This window comes from Protopterus annectens, chromosome 8.part0, assembly GCF_019279795.1.
Source record: "Protopterus annectens isolate FY-2018-M chromosome 8.part0, PAN1.0, whole genome shotgun sequence".
Classification (NCBI taxonomy): Eukaryota; Metazoa; Chordata; order Ceratodontiformes; family Protopteridae; genus Protopterus; species Protopterus annectens.
Window position 1 is genome coordinate 1,989,987,324 of NC_056741.1, and position 19,222 is coordinate 1,990,006,545.

At 41.1% G+C, this 19,222-nt stretch overlaps 1 protein-coding gene across 1 annotated transcript in view; it reads right to left on the reverse strand.

The window, feature by feature from the left end:
- SLC7A5 (solute carrier family 7 member 5) overlaps positions 1 to 19,222 on the reverse strand; it is a 445,177-nt gene that overhangs the window by 35,686 nt on the left and 390,269 nt on the right. Inside the window, exon 9 of the mRNA XM_044081532.1 lies at positions 10,199 to 10,376. Coding sequence (XP_043937467.1) covers positions 10,199 to 10,376 — 178 coding nt within the window. The remainder of the gene's footprint in view (positions 1 to 10,198; positions 10,377 to 19,222) is intronic.

Sequence of the window (19,222 nt, forward strand, 5' to 3'; positions counted from 1 at the left end):
CCACTCGTCAAGATTTCTTTTGAAGAGTGTTAGCAAGAAGCTCTGCCTAATGTAGACTGGGATCTTGTTCCAAAGCATGGGAAGTCTCTGGGACAGGAATCTATCCCTCCAGCATGTCCTATTTATTGTTGTGAGGTTTAGATCCCTAGAGCGTGTGGCTCGCGGGGATAAGGTTTTCTTTAGGTGGAGCATGTCCATCAATTCTGGGTTGGACATGGCCTTGTATGTCAGACAGAGATCACCTCCGAGTAGGCGGTACGCAACAGAGTACAGCTATAATTTCTTCAGTCGAGCTGCATAGGGCATCTGAGGCCAGTGATCCTCTTGGTGAGGTACTTCTGTGGTCTTTCCAGCTGTTGCAGGTGTCTTGTAAGGTACAATCTTGAGGTACATTTATTTTTGACGTAAATCTAGGCCCCTCCACCTTTAGTCCCCATCTGTGTAGTAGCTAGTCTAAATGTTTGGAAGACATTATAACCTTGCACTGTTGGTATGCTCTCTGCAGCTTTAAATATTTCAGTGACATCACAGATGTCGGCATTCTCTAGGGTGAACAGAGCTTCTAGGGAGTGGAGTTTTTTATTCAGACTCTTAGCATTGAACAGTAATATCTTTAAGTTTTCTTGGTTTTGATTTGACATTTGACCTGATGTATAAAGCCATGTCCAACCCGGAATTAATGGACATGCTGCACCTCAGAAAATCCAAATCCTATCGAGCTACGTGCTCGAGAGACTTGAACCTCAGCACTGAAATAAATAGGACATGCTGGAGGGACAGATTCATAACCCAGAGGCTCCCTTCACTCTGGAATAAAATCCCAGTCCAGGTTAGGCAGAGTCCCTCATTGACTCTCTTCAAGAGGAATCTTGATGAGTTGATGGGAGATCGTAGGTTTACCCCGGGTATCACTTCTGTGTCACTGTTAGACAGCGGCACAGTATACTAACCTCGAAAAAGGGCATAGCAAAATAAATTTAAAATGGGTGGCGAAAGCCAAACACATTCTGGCTAGGCTTATAAATGCCCTAGGGCAGATAGCCTAGTATGAACCTATGAACATGTCAGAAGTACTTTCAGTTTAGCATTGCCTAAAAAAAGGCACTATGGGAGAAAACAATGTTTTAGCTAATATTCGAAAGCCTAGAGGGGAGAGGTGCAGACAATCCCTGACAAAGCAGCATGGTCTTTTGACCATCTCCTTCCATGTTGACAAATACTGCATCCCCTCAGAATGACACCAGAAACCAAGTCAATTATTAAAGTCGTTCATCTTTTGTTCATATTGTGGCATTACCCTTGGAGAAGGTAAAATGCTGCTCAGTGCTATGCTCATACCAGCCTGGGACACATTTTGAGAGCTTCATGATGTCTCTCTTCATATAGTCTAGGGACATGTTTGTTTTTTTTTTTTTTTTTTACTTAACATTTGTTTACTGGGAATGTATGACACTCAACATGGACTATGACTGAGTCATACTGTTACTTGTGGTCCAATGACCTGAATGCGTGCGTAATGTAGCAGATACTAACCCCTGATAAGCAACTGGCTGTGACTTTCACCTTACTCAGCCTGGAGAGAGAGGGACATCAGTGTGTCTCATGGAGCCTACAATGACCAGAATGCTGGACTGTGTGGTGGCTTGCCTTATGGACTTAGAAGTAAAGTCTCCATGAGATGTGGCTATATGTGTTGATGTGGGTGTTGTTTTGAAAGAGTGCATTCACGGCTGTTGAAGGTATCTAGTATGTGTACTTCATCTAGGTCATCTTTGGGGTTTAGGAAGGTTATATTCAAGTGCCTCAGCATATATGGGTCTACATGTCTGCTTTGAATTGTGTGCGATTGGTGCAGCATGTGTACTGACAACCTTTACTGACATTAGTACTTATGCGAGAGCTTTGCCTCCAGAGACATTATGTAAATGCATCTCTCACATACCACATCAGTTTGAGAATTAACTGGTTGCTAAACATGAGGCAATTTCTACATTGCCTCAGGATGCCCATGTCCTCCAAGCTGGTAACGGAGATAGTGGAAAAGTTCATATCCATGGCAACAGACCCTTTTTTTTCTTGACTAGACATTTGGAGTGAGAATATAAAGCAGCGTCATTAATATCCGGCAACTCTGGGACAGTGCGTGTCTCTGCAAACTAGTTATCCTGTGTGAAACCAGGTACTTGTGAAATTTCAAACGTGCTTTTACAGGAAAAATGTCACTCAAGATGACTGTCTGTATAGGGCACTGCCAAAAACTTGAGAGGAAACTAATAAGTAGACCCTGAAAACTTAAGGAGGAAGTACTTAGGCAGATATTCTAAAGTTAAAAAAAATTAAGCAGTACTTACTGAAAACAAAGAAAAGCTTGCAAAGAATGATGAAAAGAGAGAAGCTGCATGAATGGCTACTACTAATGCTGGTCTCACCACAGCTTCACTCTGCTGGGATACAATGCTCCCGTACTTCTTCTCTCACCAGAAGCAAAACATTAGCACCAATCCCAAGATGGGAAGCAGGTCACAGCCCATTTGGGGATCCACATTCTTATCCCAGATGATGCAAGGGTCTTGTAGGCTTATTGTAGCCTTTTCTTGGTAGATGCCTTGAACAGCAACCAGACCAATCAAGAAAGTAAAGCACACTCACTGCCTAACCAGAAACAGTCAAGAAAATTTAGGAAGAGGCAAACAAGAAAGGCAATGATAGCATGCAGGAAAACCTCTGCCAAAAAACAGTCTCTGCCCACTGACTGCACATCCAAGTTACAACTTGATGTCATCTCCCTGTTACACCACTAAAAATGGAGCTTCCCAGGGGACATATAGAAACATACTGCAGTTTTATTCCATCGCTCAAAAGCATGCTGGTTGAGTTGCTACACTGCATTATCTATATGTTAGTGTCTATGCTTGTCCTTATGGCCAGGATCATGATTCAAAAGGATCGGTTTACCAGCATACTTGGTTAACAAGTTACAACAAACACATTCATAAGTTGTTAATATGTTACACACCATAAAGCATAACATTGAGAAAAATCACTATTTCTATCCTGGTTGCTATTGCTCAACATAACAAATGCAACCGATATTATCACCATTAAAAGTACATCTAAAAATAGATTCTTGCCTTACATGCTAAGGTTCTCCCTCAGCTAGTTCTACATGTTTATTGAAAACATCATAATAGTAGCAGACCACTGAAAACTGCAAGGGACGACTAGTAAATCGTTACTATTAGCGCTCTTTACTAGTGACTATACATAAAAATTCCTGCAAGTCCAGTGCTGCATTGCAATGTAAATACAGGTAGCCATTACTCTGAAGGAGAAAACCCCACACAAAACACAAATGACTCTTCTGTGTAAAATACAGGAGGTAACAGTTAATGTAACATATTTAATCAAGACATTATACCTCAAAAGAGGTGTGCTTGTAACAGCTGGAATGAAACTTGGAAGGCTACAATTATTCCTACACATCTCAAGAAGCATAATATATTTTTTCTACATATTTTTAGATTTCAAATTTCTTTTTCGTATTTTCCTTCTCATAGATTCAGGGGCAGTAACAACTTTCTGAATGAATGTGGGATAAGACTGGTTGTTTTTCTGGCCAGGTTACAGCGCATTCCTACTGTAGGTGGTTCACTATCATGGGTCATTTTGTCTTAAGCTGAACAAGTTTTGACTTCAATTTGCTGATTTTATTAGTATACATTTTCATTTTACCTCATGGTGTTGCTACTTGATGTGCAGCAAATATCTTTATGCGGTTTTGCCTTCTTGATCAAAGCAGCATTAACACAAGCTTTGCGATGCAGGCAAAGCAGTGTAACACAAGCTTTGCGATGCAGGCAAAGCAATGTTAACACAAGCTTTGCGATGCAGGCAAAGCAATGTTAACACAAGCTTTGCGATGCAGGCAAAGCAGTGTAACACAAGCTTTGCGATGCAGGCAAAGCAGTGTAACACAAGCTTTGCGATGCAGGCAAAGCAGTGTAACACAAGCTTTGCGATGCAGGCAAAGCAGTGTAACACAAGCTTTGCGATGCAGGCAAAGCAGTGCAACACAAGCTTTGCGATGCAGGCAAAGCAGTGTAACACAAGCTTTGCGATGCAGGCAAAGCAGTGCAACACAAGCTTTGCGATGCAGGCAAAGCAGTGTAACACAAGCTTTGCGATGCAGGCAAAGCAGTGTAACACAAGCTTTGCGATGCAGGCAAAGCAGTGTAGCACAAGCTGTGTGATGCAGGCAAAGCAGTGTAACACAAGCTGTGCGATGCAGGCAAAGCAGTGTAACACAAGCTTTGCGACGCAGGCAAAGCAGTGTAACACAAGCTTTGCGACACAGGCAAAGCAGTGTAACACAATCTTTGCTACGCAGGCAAAGCAGTGTAACACAAGCTTTGTGACGCAGGCAAAGCAGTGTAACACAAGCTTTGCGGCGCAGGCAAAGCATGTAACACAAGCTTTGCGACACAGGCAAAGCATGTAACACAAGCTTTGCGACGCAGGCAAAGCATGTAACACAAGCTTTGCGACACAGGCAAAGCATGTAACACAAGCATTGCGACGCAGGCAAATCAAAGTAACACAAGCTTTGCGATTTAGGCAGAACAGCATTAACACAAGCTTTGTGATACAGGGAAAGCAATGTAACACAAGCTTTGTGAGGTAGGCAAAGCAGTGTAATGAGCGTGTAGACTGTTTTTTCCCCTTTGCATAATAAGCCTCTGTCATGTGATATAAAGCTGTTGAACACATTATATACATAATACAATAATTGTTTCTGATAACTTGTTGCAGTTAAACTCTTTTTTTCCTAGAGGCTCCTTTAGCTGTTTAAAACTTTCATTTAAAGGCTCACTGCTGCTTTTCAGCTGTGAGAAACATTTCTGCAGTTTGTTTCCCACCCTCCCTCCCTGTTGGTATAGTGTTTTTATAGTTGGTGGCATTGCAGTTGCCTGCCCCTAGTGTAAATTTGATCTGGGACCCTCCTCCCAGTCTAGTGTCATTGCCTCATTCTACCCAGTACAGGGAGAACATTTGAGAAGGCCAATCAGCTTAGTTTCTGCTACTCCTTTCTCTCTTTCCACTAAAAAAAAAAAAAAAAAAAAAAAACTTTTTCTAAGCTTGTTTCCTGCCTTTCCTGTGGGTAGTCTAGCCCGGATATAGATTTGCTGTATCCAGGACTATTTGTAGGCTTCTAGGGCCCAAGCCTTTCTGTGTTGGAGGGAAGCCTTCTAGCTTAATTTTGTTTCTTAGAACTAGCCAGTTTTTTGTTTCAGCACTTGTTCAGAACTTATTGTAAGCACTAAATAAGCTACAAATTACTACAGCACTCAACTTTCCTCACTGTCTAGAGGAAAACAGTTTCTAGTACTTAACAAATAAGCACCTATCCAGGCATGTCTAAGGGTCAGCCCCCGGTGTTTTCTCCTGTCTACCTGATGAATCTGGACATCTTGGGGCAATGCAGTAATTGCCTCATGTACACAGACAACCCTCTCCTCCTACCACCCAACACTACAACCTGTGAGAGATGCACTTATATAGCCAAACTGGAAGCAAAGCTTTCTTCACCCAAGACTGGACTAGACAATCAAGAGGAGAAGGTAAACACTTGCACCACAACACACAGCACATAGTCCCTCAAAACCTACACCACCGAAACACACACATAGAAACACAAAACACACACCTACATTCGCGGAGGCTCTCAGTAAAAACCTGCCCAAGCAACAGGGACCTCCAAAGCAGAAACACAAGCAAACTCCACCCCCCAACACAACCCAAATGACACACAGCCCACAAACTCAGTGTGCCACTCAACCACAGCCCATAAGGCATAACAACGTACCCAACACTCTAGTCATAGGTGACTCTATAGTCAGGCACACTGATGTTCCACTCACCAGGCTAAACAAGGAGAAAGTTACTGTCAGCTGCCTGTCGGGTGCCAGGATCCGCCACATAACGCATGCACTCAGGTCACTCCACAACAAGTACAAATATGACTCTGTCATTTTCCATGTTGGTGTGAACGACCTGAGACGTACCTCCTTGGACTACATGAAAAGGGATATGGAGGAGCTGTCCGATCTTGTAGCCCAGGCAGGTATGACCCTAGCCCTGAGTAGCATCCTGCCATCACCCAGAATGATACCACAGTACAAGGACAAAATGATTGACTTCAACAATTGGCTGAGCTTTTGGTGTCATTCTAAGGGGATCCAGTATGTGTCTGCCTGGGATGACATGATCGGCAAGCCACGATGCTTTGCCAGAGATGGCCTGCACCTGTCGCCCCTGGGATTCCGGATACTGGCTAAGGCTCTAGCCACCCCTATAGTGCCTTTTTTAGGCAAGTTTCAAATGACAAATTCACCACCCTAACAGGTACAGGCAAGAAGAATCTGAGGGTATTGCTACTCAATGCTAGAAGTCTAAACCTCAAAATGCACTCTCTAGAGGCACTCCTTAAAATGGAGACCATTGACATCTGTGCAGTGACAGAGACCTGGTTCAAGGCTCCAGAGAGTACCCCTGCATTACCAGGCTATAATTCATACCACACCTTTCGGCCACCTAACCTGGACCGAAACACTAAAGGTGGAGGCGTGTCCATATTCATTAAGGATATCCACACCTCCAGGCTAGTTGCTCAGCATAATGCACCCGAGATTATCCAAGTGCAACTAACTCTGGGCAAGACCTCAATCCAAATTGTAGCTTTCTACACATCCCCCAACATGCCCCAGGATTCCCACTCCTCATTTCTTAATACACTGGAAAATATTAGGGTACAACCTAACACCCTAATAATGGGTGATTTCAACTACCCTACCATTAACTGGGAAAACTACTCATGTACCAACTCTTGTGCTCAACGTTTTCTGGAATTCATAAATTCCAATGCCATGGATCAACTTATACAGCAACATCCTAGACCTGGTTATTACCAACATGGGCAACTGTTGCTCCACACCAGAGGTCAATTCCTCGTTGGTCAGATCAGACCATAAGCTAATCACTCTAGACATCCACATCCCTCCCCCATCCCCCATTAGGGAAACCACAGTAAAAAATTTCTCCAAAGCCAACTTCACACTTAAGACAGAAGTGGCAAACTTCACGACACCCATGCTGACGGACAATAGAGGTATGACTGCTGAATCCTACACAAATGCACTTTATAAGCACTTACATGAGTGCATGGATCGTGCAATCCCTAACAGAACCAAGATGCTATCCTCCAAAAAAAGGAAGCCAATCTGGTGGTCCCCTGCCATAAAAAAACTCTACAACAGAAGAAAGAAACTGTTGCACAAAAGAGTAAAATCCCATGATTGGAGAAGCTCCCTGGTCAGCTTCAGTAAGAAGCTGAGATCCCTCATAAAATCCTCCAAAGCTAGTTATGAAAACAAAATCGCCACTGACTCTAAAGACAACCACAAAGCATTCTATAGCCATGTCAAGAATCTCAATGGCAACACTCATATCTGCTCTGAGTTACAGCATAATGGCACTAAATATACAGAACCAACGGATATTGCCAACATCCTGGCAGATAGGTTCCGTGCTAACTTTACCCCTCTGTCCATCCCCTAAAAGGCCTATCTCTATACCAGAAGAATGCAAAGTTCCTGTAATCACGGCTGCACAGGTAAAAAAACACACTATCCAAAGCCAAGAACACAGCATCCATGGGACCTGATGACATCCCAGGCTGTGTTCTACATGAACTACAGAAGGAACTGGCACCCCACCTAAGTACCATGTTCAATCATAGCCTCACCTCAGGCTATGTGCCCACTGAATGGCGCACAGCGACAGTTATCCCACTCCACAAAGGGGGAGCCACCACAGACCCCGGAAACTACCGCCCCATTAGCCTAACGAGCCTGGTCTGCAAGGCTATGGAGCGTATCATCATGGAACTTATAAACAATGACATTGGTAATCTCCAAACTCAGGACCCCACCCAGTTCGGGTTTGTAAAAGGCAGATCATGTCTCCTAAACCTGAAGTCATCAAAGCCGTAGATGAGGGTAAGGTGGTTCACACAGCCTATCTAGATCTCGCCAAGGCTTTTGACACCATCCCCCACTCTGGAATTACAGATAAACTCATTAAACTAGGTATAAATCCCTATGTCACAAGATGGGTTGCAAACTGGTTCACTGACAGAACCCACACTGTGAAAATAGCAGACTCCAAATCCAGTTTCAGACCAGTGACAAGTGGAGTACCACGGGGTTCAATCCTGTTTGGTATCTATTTCTCTGAAGTACAGGCCAACACAGAAGGTCTTTGGCTAACGAAGTTCGCAGATGACTGCAAACTAGGAGCCATAATCAAAACTCCAAAAGATGTGGACATCCTACAAAAGGGTCTTGCTGAGACAGATGCCTGGTGTCAAAGCCATGGCCTCAAGCGCAATGCCAAAAAGTGCATTGTCATTCCTTTTGGTAAAAACTCAGTACCCATGAACTACCACATAGGTGGTAGTCTACTTAACACCAAAAGTGTGATGAGACCTTGGGACACAGGTGGACAGTAGTCTCTCCTTTGATAATCACATCGCCACAGTAGTCAGGAAATCCTTCTATGTGGCACACCTCATCACAAAAAGTTTCTCTTCCAGGAAAAAAGAGGTCATTGTTCCCCTCTACTCGTCACTCATTAGACCCATTATAGAGTACAATGCCCCTTTTGGTATGTACCTCACAAGACATCTACAACAACTGGAAAGGCCACAGAAATACCTCACAAAGAGGAATACCGGCCTCAAAGAGATGCCCAATGCAGACAGTCTCAAAAAACTGCAGCTTTACTCCGTTGCATATCGCCTACTCAGAGGCGATCTCTGCCTAACACACAAAGCTATGTCAAACCCAGAGCTTTTAGACATGCTCCACTTAAAAGAAATCCCAATCCCTACGAGCTACACGCTCTAGGGACCTAAGTCTCGCCACCACAATAAAGAGAACATGCTGGAGGGATAGATTCCTGTCCCAGAGACTTCCCATACTCTGGAACAAACTACCTATCTATATCAAACAAAGCTCCTCATTAGCACTGTTCAAGAAAAATCTTGATTGGATGGGAGATAGGAAATTCACCCCGGGGATCACTTCTGTGGCTCTGCTTGAGAGTGGCACAGGAAAATAATTTTCTTGGGTGGCGAAAGCCAGGGTACCGTTGGCTAGGCTTATATAGGCCCTAGGACCAATAGCCTAGTACCTACCTATGAACCTATGAACATGTGAATACAAAATGTTATGAACTTAAGTCAACAGGTAGGGCAAGCAATAACACCCAGCACAGTCAAAATCTAGTAACAAAAGTAAATCAAACTTAACTGGCACAAATTCACCTCAACTACATACTTGTATTTAGTTTGATGGACAAAGATTTACAAGATAGAATTATGTCTGAATTTGTGTTAAATAACAGAAAGAGACAGAAAATCAGCAGCCTAGGGTTTACTTTACAATAATCAGGTTACCACTGCAGACTGTGACACTCTGATATTACTCTTTAATGGGCATGGTTGTCCTTTCACTGCCTGTTTACAGCAGCTGAACAAGAATTTCAGCCAAACATTAAAGTGCACAGACAGTTTGTAAGCACTTATCAATGTTATCTGCATAGCATACGGAACTACTTGAGATATCAAGTTACTTTACACCCGTCTCCCTGTGTTAAACAGTAGTGACTCCAAACACAGCAGCACAGTTAAGGTCAGAAGTTTACTTTTGCTAAAGTTAAAGAGGATATGCATAATAAATACCAATCCATAACCAGCATACATCTTCTATCAGTCCCTAACTCAAATATAATTAAGGAGGTACGTTTCAAAAAGTTTGAGAGACAACTGCAAATAATGGTGAGACAATGGCTAGGGAATTATTCATAACACTGAAACCTACAATACAAGCATGTTGATGTTACAGGTGCAGCTTGTAATTATCTTTTTAAGCTACCCTTTTATCCATGTAACTGGATTTCTGGTCAACATCACCCATTGTGTTCATGCACCAATGGTTCCAAATATAGGGAGGCAAATGCATTTTAGTAAAGTGTTCTAAATAACAAATGCAGCTATAAAACATTTATATCAGCATCCGGCTACTGAATTTCTGAACTTTTTACAGCTGTTAATGAGAGTATGATTTATTAAGGTACTTACACAAACCGTTCAGCATCCACTCAGGTTTGTTTTGCCATCTAACTCCGATTAGATACACAGGAACTCCAGACAGGATGATGACAAAACCAATTATGCACTCGATGGGTGTCATCCAGAATGAGACAATGATAAGGAAGACACATGCCAGGACAAAAAGGATGGGGAGCAATATGTTCACCTATAGAAATAAGCACAGTTTACACATGTAGCAAACAAAATTCTGTATTAAAGCATGAAAATAAAGCAAAAATCACAGTCCACATAAGGAACAAAATTCTGCATCAGGTGAAGAATAAACAATTTTTAACATTACAATTGCATGAAAATAAAGTATAAAAAAACGGGCAATAATCGGCAGAGACTTCCACAAGGGCTGATAGTGAAGCAAAGATGCAAAATCAGGCCCACTATCTGCTGGAAGGATATCCATATAAAGAAAGTGATGTAATCATTAAATTCATTTTTTTTTCTGAATCTTGTTTTCATAGGGAAAACAGAAGTCAAGTTTTGACATAAAAGGGTTATGCCCATCAGGATCAAAGGAGAACCAATCATTTATTTTAAATTACTCAGCCCATTTATATTTAGGCCTATTAAGGTGTACTGAAAGGATGCAGGAAAAAGCTTCTTTGGCAGCAAGACAAAGTATGAGAAAACAAGAAAAAAGGGTGGGGTAAAATGGACCTAATGGGGAGCGTGATATGGGGAAAAAGGTGGGCGTTGGGGTAGTCTTTGACCTAAGGCTCCATTACATTTAATGTCAGCCTTGGGCTACAAGCAAGGTTGTGAGAGAAAGGGCTAAAGAGAGAAGGGCAATGTGGCACACAGGTGTATGAGGTTGGTAGCTGAGAGGAATGATAGGTGTGCAAGAGGTGGAAAACAAGGGATGGGGAGATGGAGGATGGCACAACACAAGGATTCTAGCAAAAAGGTAACAGCAACAGTAAAGGTAGCAAAGGCCAAGTTGAAAGGGAGTTGGCAAAAGAGATGCAGAAATGAAGCAGGGCTTCTGTTAGGTACACTGCAGAAGAAAGGAAGAAGGGAGATGCGTTGCAGGCAAAGCAAAGATGAGAGTGGGATAATCGAATACTGGTGAAAACGAAGAGGTGAAAAAACAGTCTGCTTCAGTCTTCATAAAGAAAAGCATGGAGAAGGTGTATTGCTGGGGGAGGGGGGCAAGGCTAAATGGGCAGAGTAGTTTGTAAATAATGGGATATAAATGAGGTAGGGGTTAAGAGGGAACTGGCTTTCCTTAGGGAGGATAAAGCACAAGCACCAGTTGGATTACCTCAGAAACCTGTCCCGTCTGCTCAAAAATCCTGAGATGGCGACCTTCAACAGATCTTTGGTCAGTGCAGAAGTGCCACAGGAATAGAAAGCAGCAAGTGTGTTATCAGTTTAAAACTGCCCAGGAAGTGGGAAACATCTCTTAATCTGACAATATGGTAGGGAAGTCATGAGAAGAATCCTGAAAGGAAAGCTGACAACATTTCTGGTGGCATTAATCTTCAGGACAGCAACCAACACTGTTCCATGGCACACTTGATCCAGTTTTATTACTGGGTTGCTGCTGAACCTGAAAAAAGTACTAGAAGAGAGTACACCAGAACGTCAGGAAGGCCACTGACAATCCCACACAGGAGGCTGACAAGCAAACTGGTGGAACAAAGAAGACTGAAGAAACTGACGGCTGCACATCAGGAATTATTAAAGTGACTGGTAGTCTGTGTGTGCTTGTGCCAGAAATGTCTGAGGGAAGAGAACAAGGACAACCTCTTCGCTGATGACACACATTGTCATAGCACTGGCGGATGGGGAAAGAGCCTAGCAAAGTACTGGAAAGGCTAAGATGGCAAAAAAGGTGGCAGATGAGGTTCCATGTAAACAAATGCAAAGTACTACACTTAGTCCACAGCAGCCATGCTGTGAAGTTATTGGAAAAATGGCAGAAGATCAAAAAAAGTTAAGGATGTTGATGGCTGCTAGACTAGACATCAGAAGAATGAGAGGGCAGTAGTAGCAGCCAATAGAAGGCTGAGACATATCCTCAGAGGGATGAATATTGGAAGATAAGAAATAATGCTTCCTTTCTACATGGCCTTGGTCAGATTTCATCTTGAATACTGTATGTAGTTCTGGAGGCCATATAAGGAACAGGCCAACAGGTTGTTGGAAGGAATCCAGAAAAGAATGGCCAGAATGATTTGTGGAGTACACAGAAAGAATACAAACTGAAGTTAGAGGAGCTACAGCTCTTCTCACATGAGACAAGACGCAAGAAACATAAGAGATGTGATAATGCAATGAATAACTCCTCCCTGGATCTCTATAGGTACATTTTGTTCATGGACAGTGCTGTGGAGTATTATTTGAAATGATGAAGAAAAAGGAATCCAAAGAGGTCAATAAGGTATAGGACAAGTCGAAAAAGGGTAAGCAGAAAAGCTGTGTGGGGGGGTGTTAATTAAAGTTAATAAGGGAGACTTGATAGTTTTTTTTGTCTCCTTCTGCCATTAAACTGCAACATAACGAAAGAGATCCAGTAAGTGGACATTCAAGATCAAGCTAGGAATCCAGTGGTCCATTGTGATGGCTGTCCAAGGAGGAGTAAGACTGGAGAACTCTCCTGCAACTCCCACAAGAAGACCTAGAGAACAATCAGAACTCCACTGTTGACCAGTGAAACAATTCACTTGCCTTTGCTGTCACTACCACATGTAGCAAGACTCCTGATGGCCTTCTTTGGTCTACAGAAGGAGGATGTCTTCTTGGAAAGTTGGCCAAGCCTAGAAGAGGAAATGAAGGAGGAAAGACCAGGGGGGGATTCATCGAGGTTCTTTACAGTGGTGAGTGCCTGCTTCCTCTTCAGGAGGTCATCTGCTAAATCTAGAGTAGGACAGGCAAATAAAACCTCCCCTAAGGAGGAGGCATCTAAATGGACTGTCTGCGCCTTTCTTTTAGTAGGACAGCCTCAGCCATACCATTCTGCAAGCCACATATGCGTGAGCCCATAGGCATAGCACAGTCAGAATTTACACAGTCATATCAAAACCCACTGTGGATGCCACAAAAAGAATCCTGACCAATACCTCTATAAGCTGAGTCTCAAAGGGCTGAAAGCTTTTCCAAAGCCTCATCTATTTTGGGGTACTGGAACCTGGGCAGATGAGACAAAAAGATGAATGATTTAATGCCTGTTCTAATAAATGTTGACTCCTTGTCCAGAAGGGTCAAATGCTGCAGCCTCTGGGACTGTGTTAGATTGGGGGGTATCAAGAGTTTTCCATCTAGGAAGCCTAGGCAGGTTCTCATTATATTCAGCTAAGAATTTATAGAAGGTATCAACCTTCCTGGCTGGGAAATGCATGAGCAGAATATGGGTGCATTTATGCTGAATATATCGCATCCTGAGGACAGGCTCCACGGCAGGGATAATCTAAGGCTCTGCCTCATTACAGTATTTGAAAGAGGATATCGAGTAACAGTTGTTTTGAAGTTACTGGGTTATACTGGTAACCCACCTTAGTGGAGTGGAATGATATGGGTTTTTTCCAACTTCGTGGTAAAATGCCATCTATTCCTGAGCTTCATTAGGGGCATGGCAATGCTGCAAAGCACCTATGTAAAGACATTTTGAAAGAAAGTTAGTCCAATTGGACTTCGGGTATGGCAGCATAGAAATAAGCAGTAGCTTGCAGAGATCCAGACTAAAAGATCAGTAAAATTACTAAAAAGATGGGATTTTAAGAGAGGTTACACCTAACTACAAATACAAACTGCACATGACTTCTCCAGGTAGGGAGCAAGAATAAAACAGTACAAAAAGTTATCACAGAAGCAGAATGAACTGAACTGAAAACAACATGGAGAGATGGCTGGAAGGACAGTGCATGATGTCCACAGAGAGAGAGAGAGACAGAGAGATTCAAGTTTGTCCTTGCTGAAAACAGACCAGATGCACACAGAAATGTTTAAACAATTAATATGCTTGGGGCATCACCTGATTATTTTGCATTTAACAACAAATTCAGAATACTGAAGAAGCATCCACACTCCACAAGATATTCTGAAGACATAGCCTGAGTGAAAATGTCTGAGAGGGCAATAAATTAAAAATTAGCAGAACAAGAAATAAAATGTGAAAAAATGACAATAAATTAATTGAAATGGAGAGCAGGTCATAAAGGGAAAACCTGAGGTTTATGACAGTCCCACTGATGGCAGAAGTTCAAAACTGCATATAATCCATGAAGAACTGTTTTAAGTGAATTAACTGGTTTTAGTCTGCAGGTAGCAAAAATTTGTTAGAGCACACAGAGTAAATAAGATATCACAAGGTAAGAATGCAGCCAAGCCCCATCCTAGTAAATCTGCAGTCCTACCAACTATAAGAAGAAATCATGTCAAAAATACGGAAGAAGGGAATCATTCTTAAAGATAGCGAGGGAAGGACATGTGTTGATAACGTGTAAAAATGAATGCCTTCACCCCTTGTATAAAGAAATGCTTACAAATAAAACAGGTTTAGATTCCTATCGCCTGCTTCCTTCAGAGTCTTCTATCCTTTGGGAGCAAAAGCCGACCCACAACGACCCTACAGAGTGTTAAGAAAAAGTGAAGAAAGCAAAATACAATTCCTATGAGAAATCCTGCAGACCGAGAAAAAGACACAGAAAAGTGGAAATCACAGATACCATAAGACAGGCTTCCAACAAAGCCAATCCTAATTTTCTAAAAAAATTTCAAGAGAAAACAAGAGAAATTCAAAGGAACTGTAGCAAAATAAGAGACATGGTAAAAACAAACAGCTTTGACATTCAAAATGTCTTCAGCTGAATTTAATATTTGGTGGCAACACAGATAAAATTGCAAGAAGGGAATTGAATGTCCTCATATGTACACTGGCTAGATTAGCTGAAGAGGGAAAATGTTATATAACATGTTTCAGAGAGAGTAGTGCAAGAAATGTGATCCTGCAAGAAATACATCTACATAAAATGGAACATGAGAGTACAATAAAGCAAAGCGGGTGGGAAGGTTTTTATACACATACAGAAATGGAATGGAAAAGAGTACCAAGACTGAGGCTGGTGAAAGATGATCAAAGAAAAAACAGACAACTACAACAGCTGCATCTTGACTAGAGGGTTGCTGGCAGGGAATCAGAATTACAAGAGTTTCAGAGTTACCTCAAGTCTATGACTGTGGGTATTAAACCAGTGAAGGGAGAGTTGATAGCCTTTCAGAGAGGCATTCTAATAATATCAGGAGAACAGAACATTATTTGTCACGATATACATGTCTCAGGAGTACCTAGAAAAAGGGAAATACAAAAATAGGGTAGGTACTTGGAGAAGTATACATGCTTGGCTTGCAGAATATAGAGACGATATTAAGTGTACAAATACAACTTACATATTTTTCAGAAAAGCACAGAAACTGGGCTAGATTAGGCACGTTACATCTCCAAGGAGCATAATAATGTGGTAAACAAGACAGGCATCAACTATGGGTAACCATCCAAAATGTGACAATCCGCTACAGCAAGTCCTGAAACAAGAAATTGAATGACAGAAACAACGGACATACATATACTAAGTCAGAGATGGCCATTTCCTGGGATATTCCCTTTCCTCAGAGGTATGGTAATCTTGGAGTTAGTATATATAAGTTTGGGTGGGGTGTTTAGGACTTGCCCCTCACATCTGGGAGTGCAGGAGGGCAATCCCCCTACAAAACACAAGTTAAAAGAAAAACAGCAATGTTTCAGATTCGCTCTTCTCCTGCAGCTTCAATTTTACTTTTCTGCATGTTTTGCAATCAGCATTGGAGTGCCGACATTCAATAGGGAGTCACTACTATCACTTTCTGATCATGTATAAATACTGAAATCAAATGCACATTTTTTTTTTGATAAAAACTGGCATTTTCCAACACATTTTCTGAAGAGGAAAGGTTTTTGGTAGGTCACAATAATGACAGATGTTAGTAAGGAGACGGACATGGATATTGGGCAACTAGCAGACATACGGGACAGCAGTAACCTAAAATTAAGGAACTCAGTAGATACAGGCACACAAGTAAAGCCCTGCAAACAATCAGAAGAATAAAAACTGCAAGAACAGAAAATAATACATGAAACCGTTCATGAAAGGCAGTTACAAGGAGGAAAAGGTGATATGCTTGAAGATTTAGCAAATGAACAAAGGGCAAAAGCAATAAAATATCTGTATCCTGACAGTAATCTCAGAGCAACACATTTATTACCACAGAGGTTAAGATACCAGGAGGCTGAAAGAATGATACAAGTCAGAAATATTGACACTAGCAGAACTGAAGTAAATTTGGACAGAACAAATATCATGCAAAACCACTACAGTAAACTATACAGTAAAGACTCGGTAGTGGGGTAGAGCCTAGATGGCCAACTGAGAGCAGTAAATTTTGAGAGCTCCATAAACTAGTATAATCATATTTTCAAGTTTAAAACATCAGGAATCTATAGATAAACTACCAAACTAGATAAATATCAATTTTGGTGGTGATGTACAAAAATGTTCCTGTCAAGTAACTTGGGAGATATATTGAGTCCCTGATTGTGAACAACTCAAAGAATTATCATCCAGATGCTGCTTTGAAAAAAGAACTGCAATTGATGACATCTGCCTTACAGGAACTATCTTTGAAGATGGATGGCTTTAAAAATGACTTAGAAAACCTCAAATGAAATTCTCAAAAAACAGACTGATACTCTTAAGGAACTATTACAGCAATACCATACAACAATAACAAATATAGAGACTTCTCTAAATGATATTGAAGGGAGACTCGATGAGGAAGAATTCCAAAAAGAATGCCTGCTTAAACAGAATACATGGCTGCTTAACAAAACAGATGACTAAGAAAATCAGGGAAAGGAGAAACAACATAAGGATCTTTGGTCTGCCTGAATACACTGAAGGAGAAGACATTATTTCATTCTTAACCTGGATTCCTGAATTTTTAGACTTGAAAGAGGGACTTTCATTTGGAATTGAAAGGGCGCATACAACACTGAGGAAACCTGGTTCTAACTCAACAAATACTCCACCAAGATCCATAGTTAAAAATTTCTTTTGTTTCTGGACAATGAACTATTAAAATCTGCTTGGGGAAAATCACCCTTAAAATACAATCAAAGCCTGATAAGGTTTGACAACGATTATTCTTCCAGAATAGTAGAACAAAAAGAAAAAAGTCTGGCCAATAATAAAACTGTTGAAACAAAACATTAAATCACAGCTGGCCTTTCCAGCCAAGATAAAAATACTTTTTGCCAATGAGATGAGAACCTTTAATGACTTAGAAGAAGCTACTATATTCAAAAACAATAACAGTGTCTATCCCAGAAGAAATGTAATGGATGGCCCCTACTCTTAAAATAATAAAATAAACAAATCCTTGGACTGATGCTAGAAAGAAGAAACGAGATAGATGTCCCAAAAAATAATTCTTACAACTACATTTCTCAAAGTATCAACTGGTATGGTACATAACTTGTCATCTGTTTTTATTTAAAAAGAAGGGTTTCTTAAACAACTGAGAAACAGTAATGATTTATTCAGAATGTTCAGAGTCCAATAATTCTTCACAAACAAAGGTAGGTCAAGATGGGTTACTGTTTACATTATATATAAGCCAAACAAAGCAACATATAATACAAACATAGAAGTTTCCATTCCCCTACTTGAACTCAATGAATACTTACCTTGTTCATTTTCCACTGTTTTTACTTAAAATAATTAAAGTAATTAACTAATTCAACAAGGTACCATTCATCAGAGTTCGGACTCAAATGTAACAAATTAACATCATATATAATAGCAGTAACAGTAGAGTTTTGAAAGAAAAATGATGTCATGGAGACTAATGCCTTCTTCAGTTAAAGTATGATTTAGAAATGTTATGTATATTCTGGTTAAATAATAGTAGCAAGCTCTTAGTACAAATGTCATAATTATTCTGTCTAAATATAGTTAATATCAATTATGGCAGGTATCACAGCCACGAGTGCTGTTTGATCAATCCCTGATATGGTCTGCGTGGATGCAGCTGTGTCTGGCAGCTAGTACAAATGTCATTATTATTCTGTCTAAACACAGTTAATATCAATTATGGCAGCTATCATAGCTTCGAGTGCTGTTTGAGTAAGCCTGACATGGTGTGTGTGGATGCAGATGTGTCTGGCAGCTGTTGTATGTTGCCATTTTCGTCTCCGGAAAGCTGTGGGTTGTGGCTTGTGATCGAGGTTTACTGATGCTTGTGTATTAGGAAGAGACATTTGGTGTTTTAGCCTGGATCCAGGGGAAGGGGGTGGATAAAACTGTGATATGGGATATTTTGGCAGAGAACAGTTTGTTTATACATCTGCTGAGTGAGAGGTGGGAAGGCTGGAAGAATGTGCTGTCTCTTGTTGTGGCAGCTTGTTGGGAAGGTTTTTTTTTTTTTTTAATCTGTTTGCTCTGTTCTTTTCATGGCTGCTGCCTCGCTAAAAGGGAGGGAATTTAGGCTTGAAGTTGCAGTGAACTGAAGCTTTGCTTCAGGTGCATCGTGAGCCACTGGTATACAGTATACAGACACATTAACAGAAACAGACGCTCCCAGGTTGCTATGGTAATGGAGACAGAGTGATGATAATGCTTAATGGCTCTGAGCAGCCTCCGAGATGATTCTCAGCAATGAAGTTTTGGTTTAAAAAAAATATAAATAAATATATATATCTATAGATATATATAGGTTTACTATCAAAATGTCGATCCATACTCCGGCGAATGTCATGTAATCGAAACCGGAAGTTCGAAAACGATAACATCGATCTCAAAAAAAAAAAAAACAATCTACGAACGGTTTTAACATGGGTCGAGATAGGTGTTCAGTGTTATTCCAAACTACAAACATCTCCCCTACCTCGACCCATGTTAAAACCCGTTCTTAGATTGTTTTTTGTGACTCCGATGGTACTGCTTTCGACCTTCCATTTTCGAT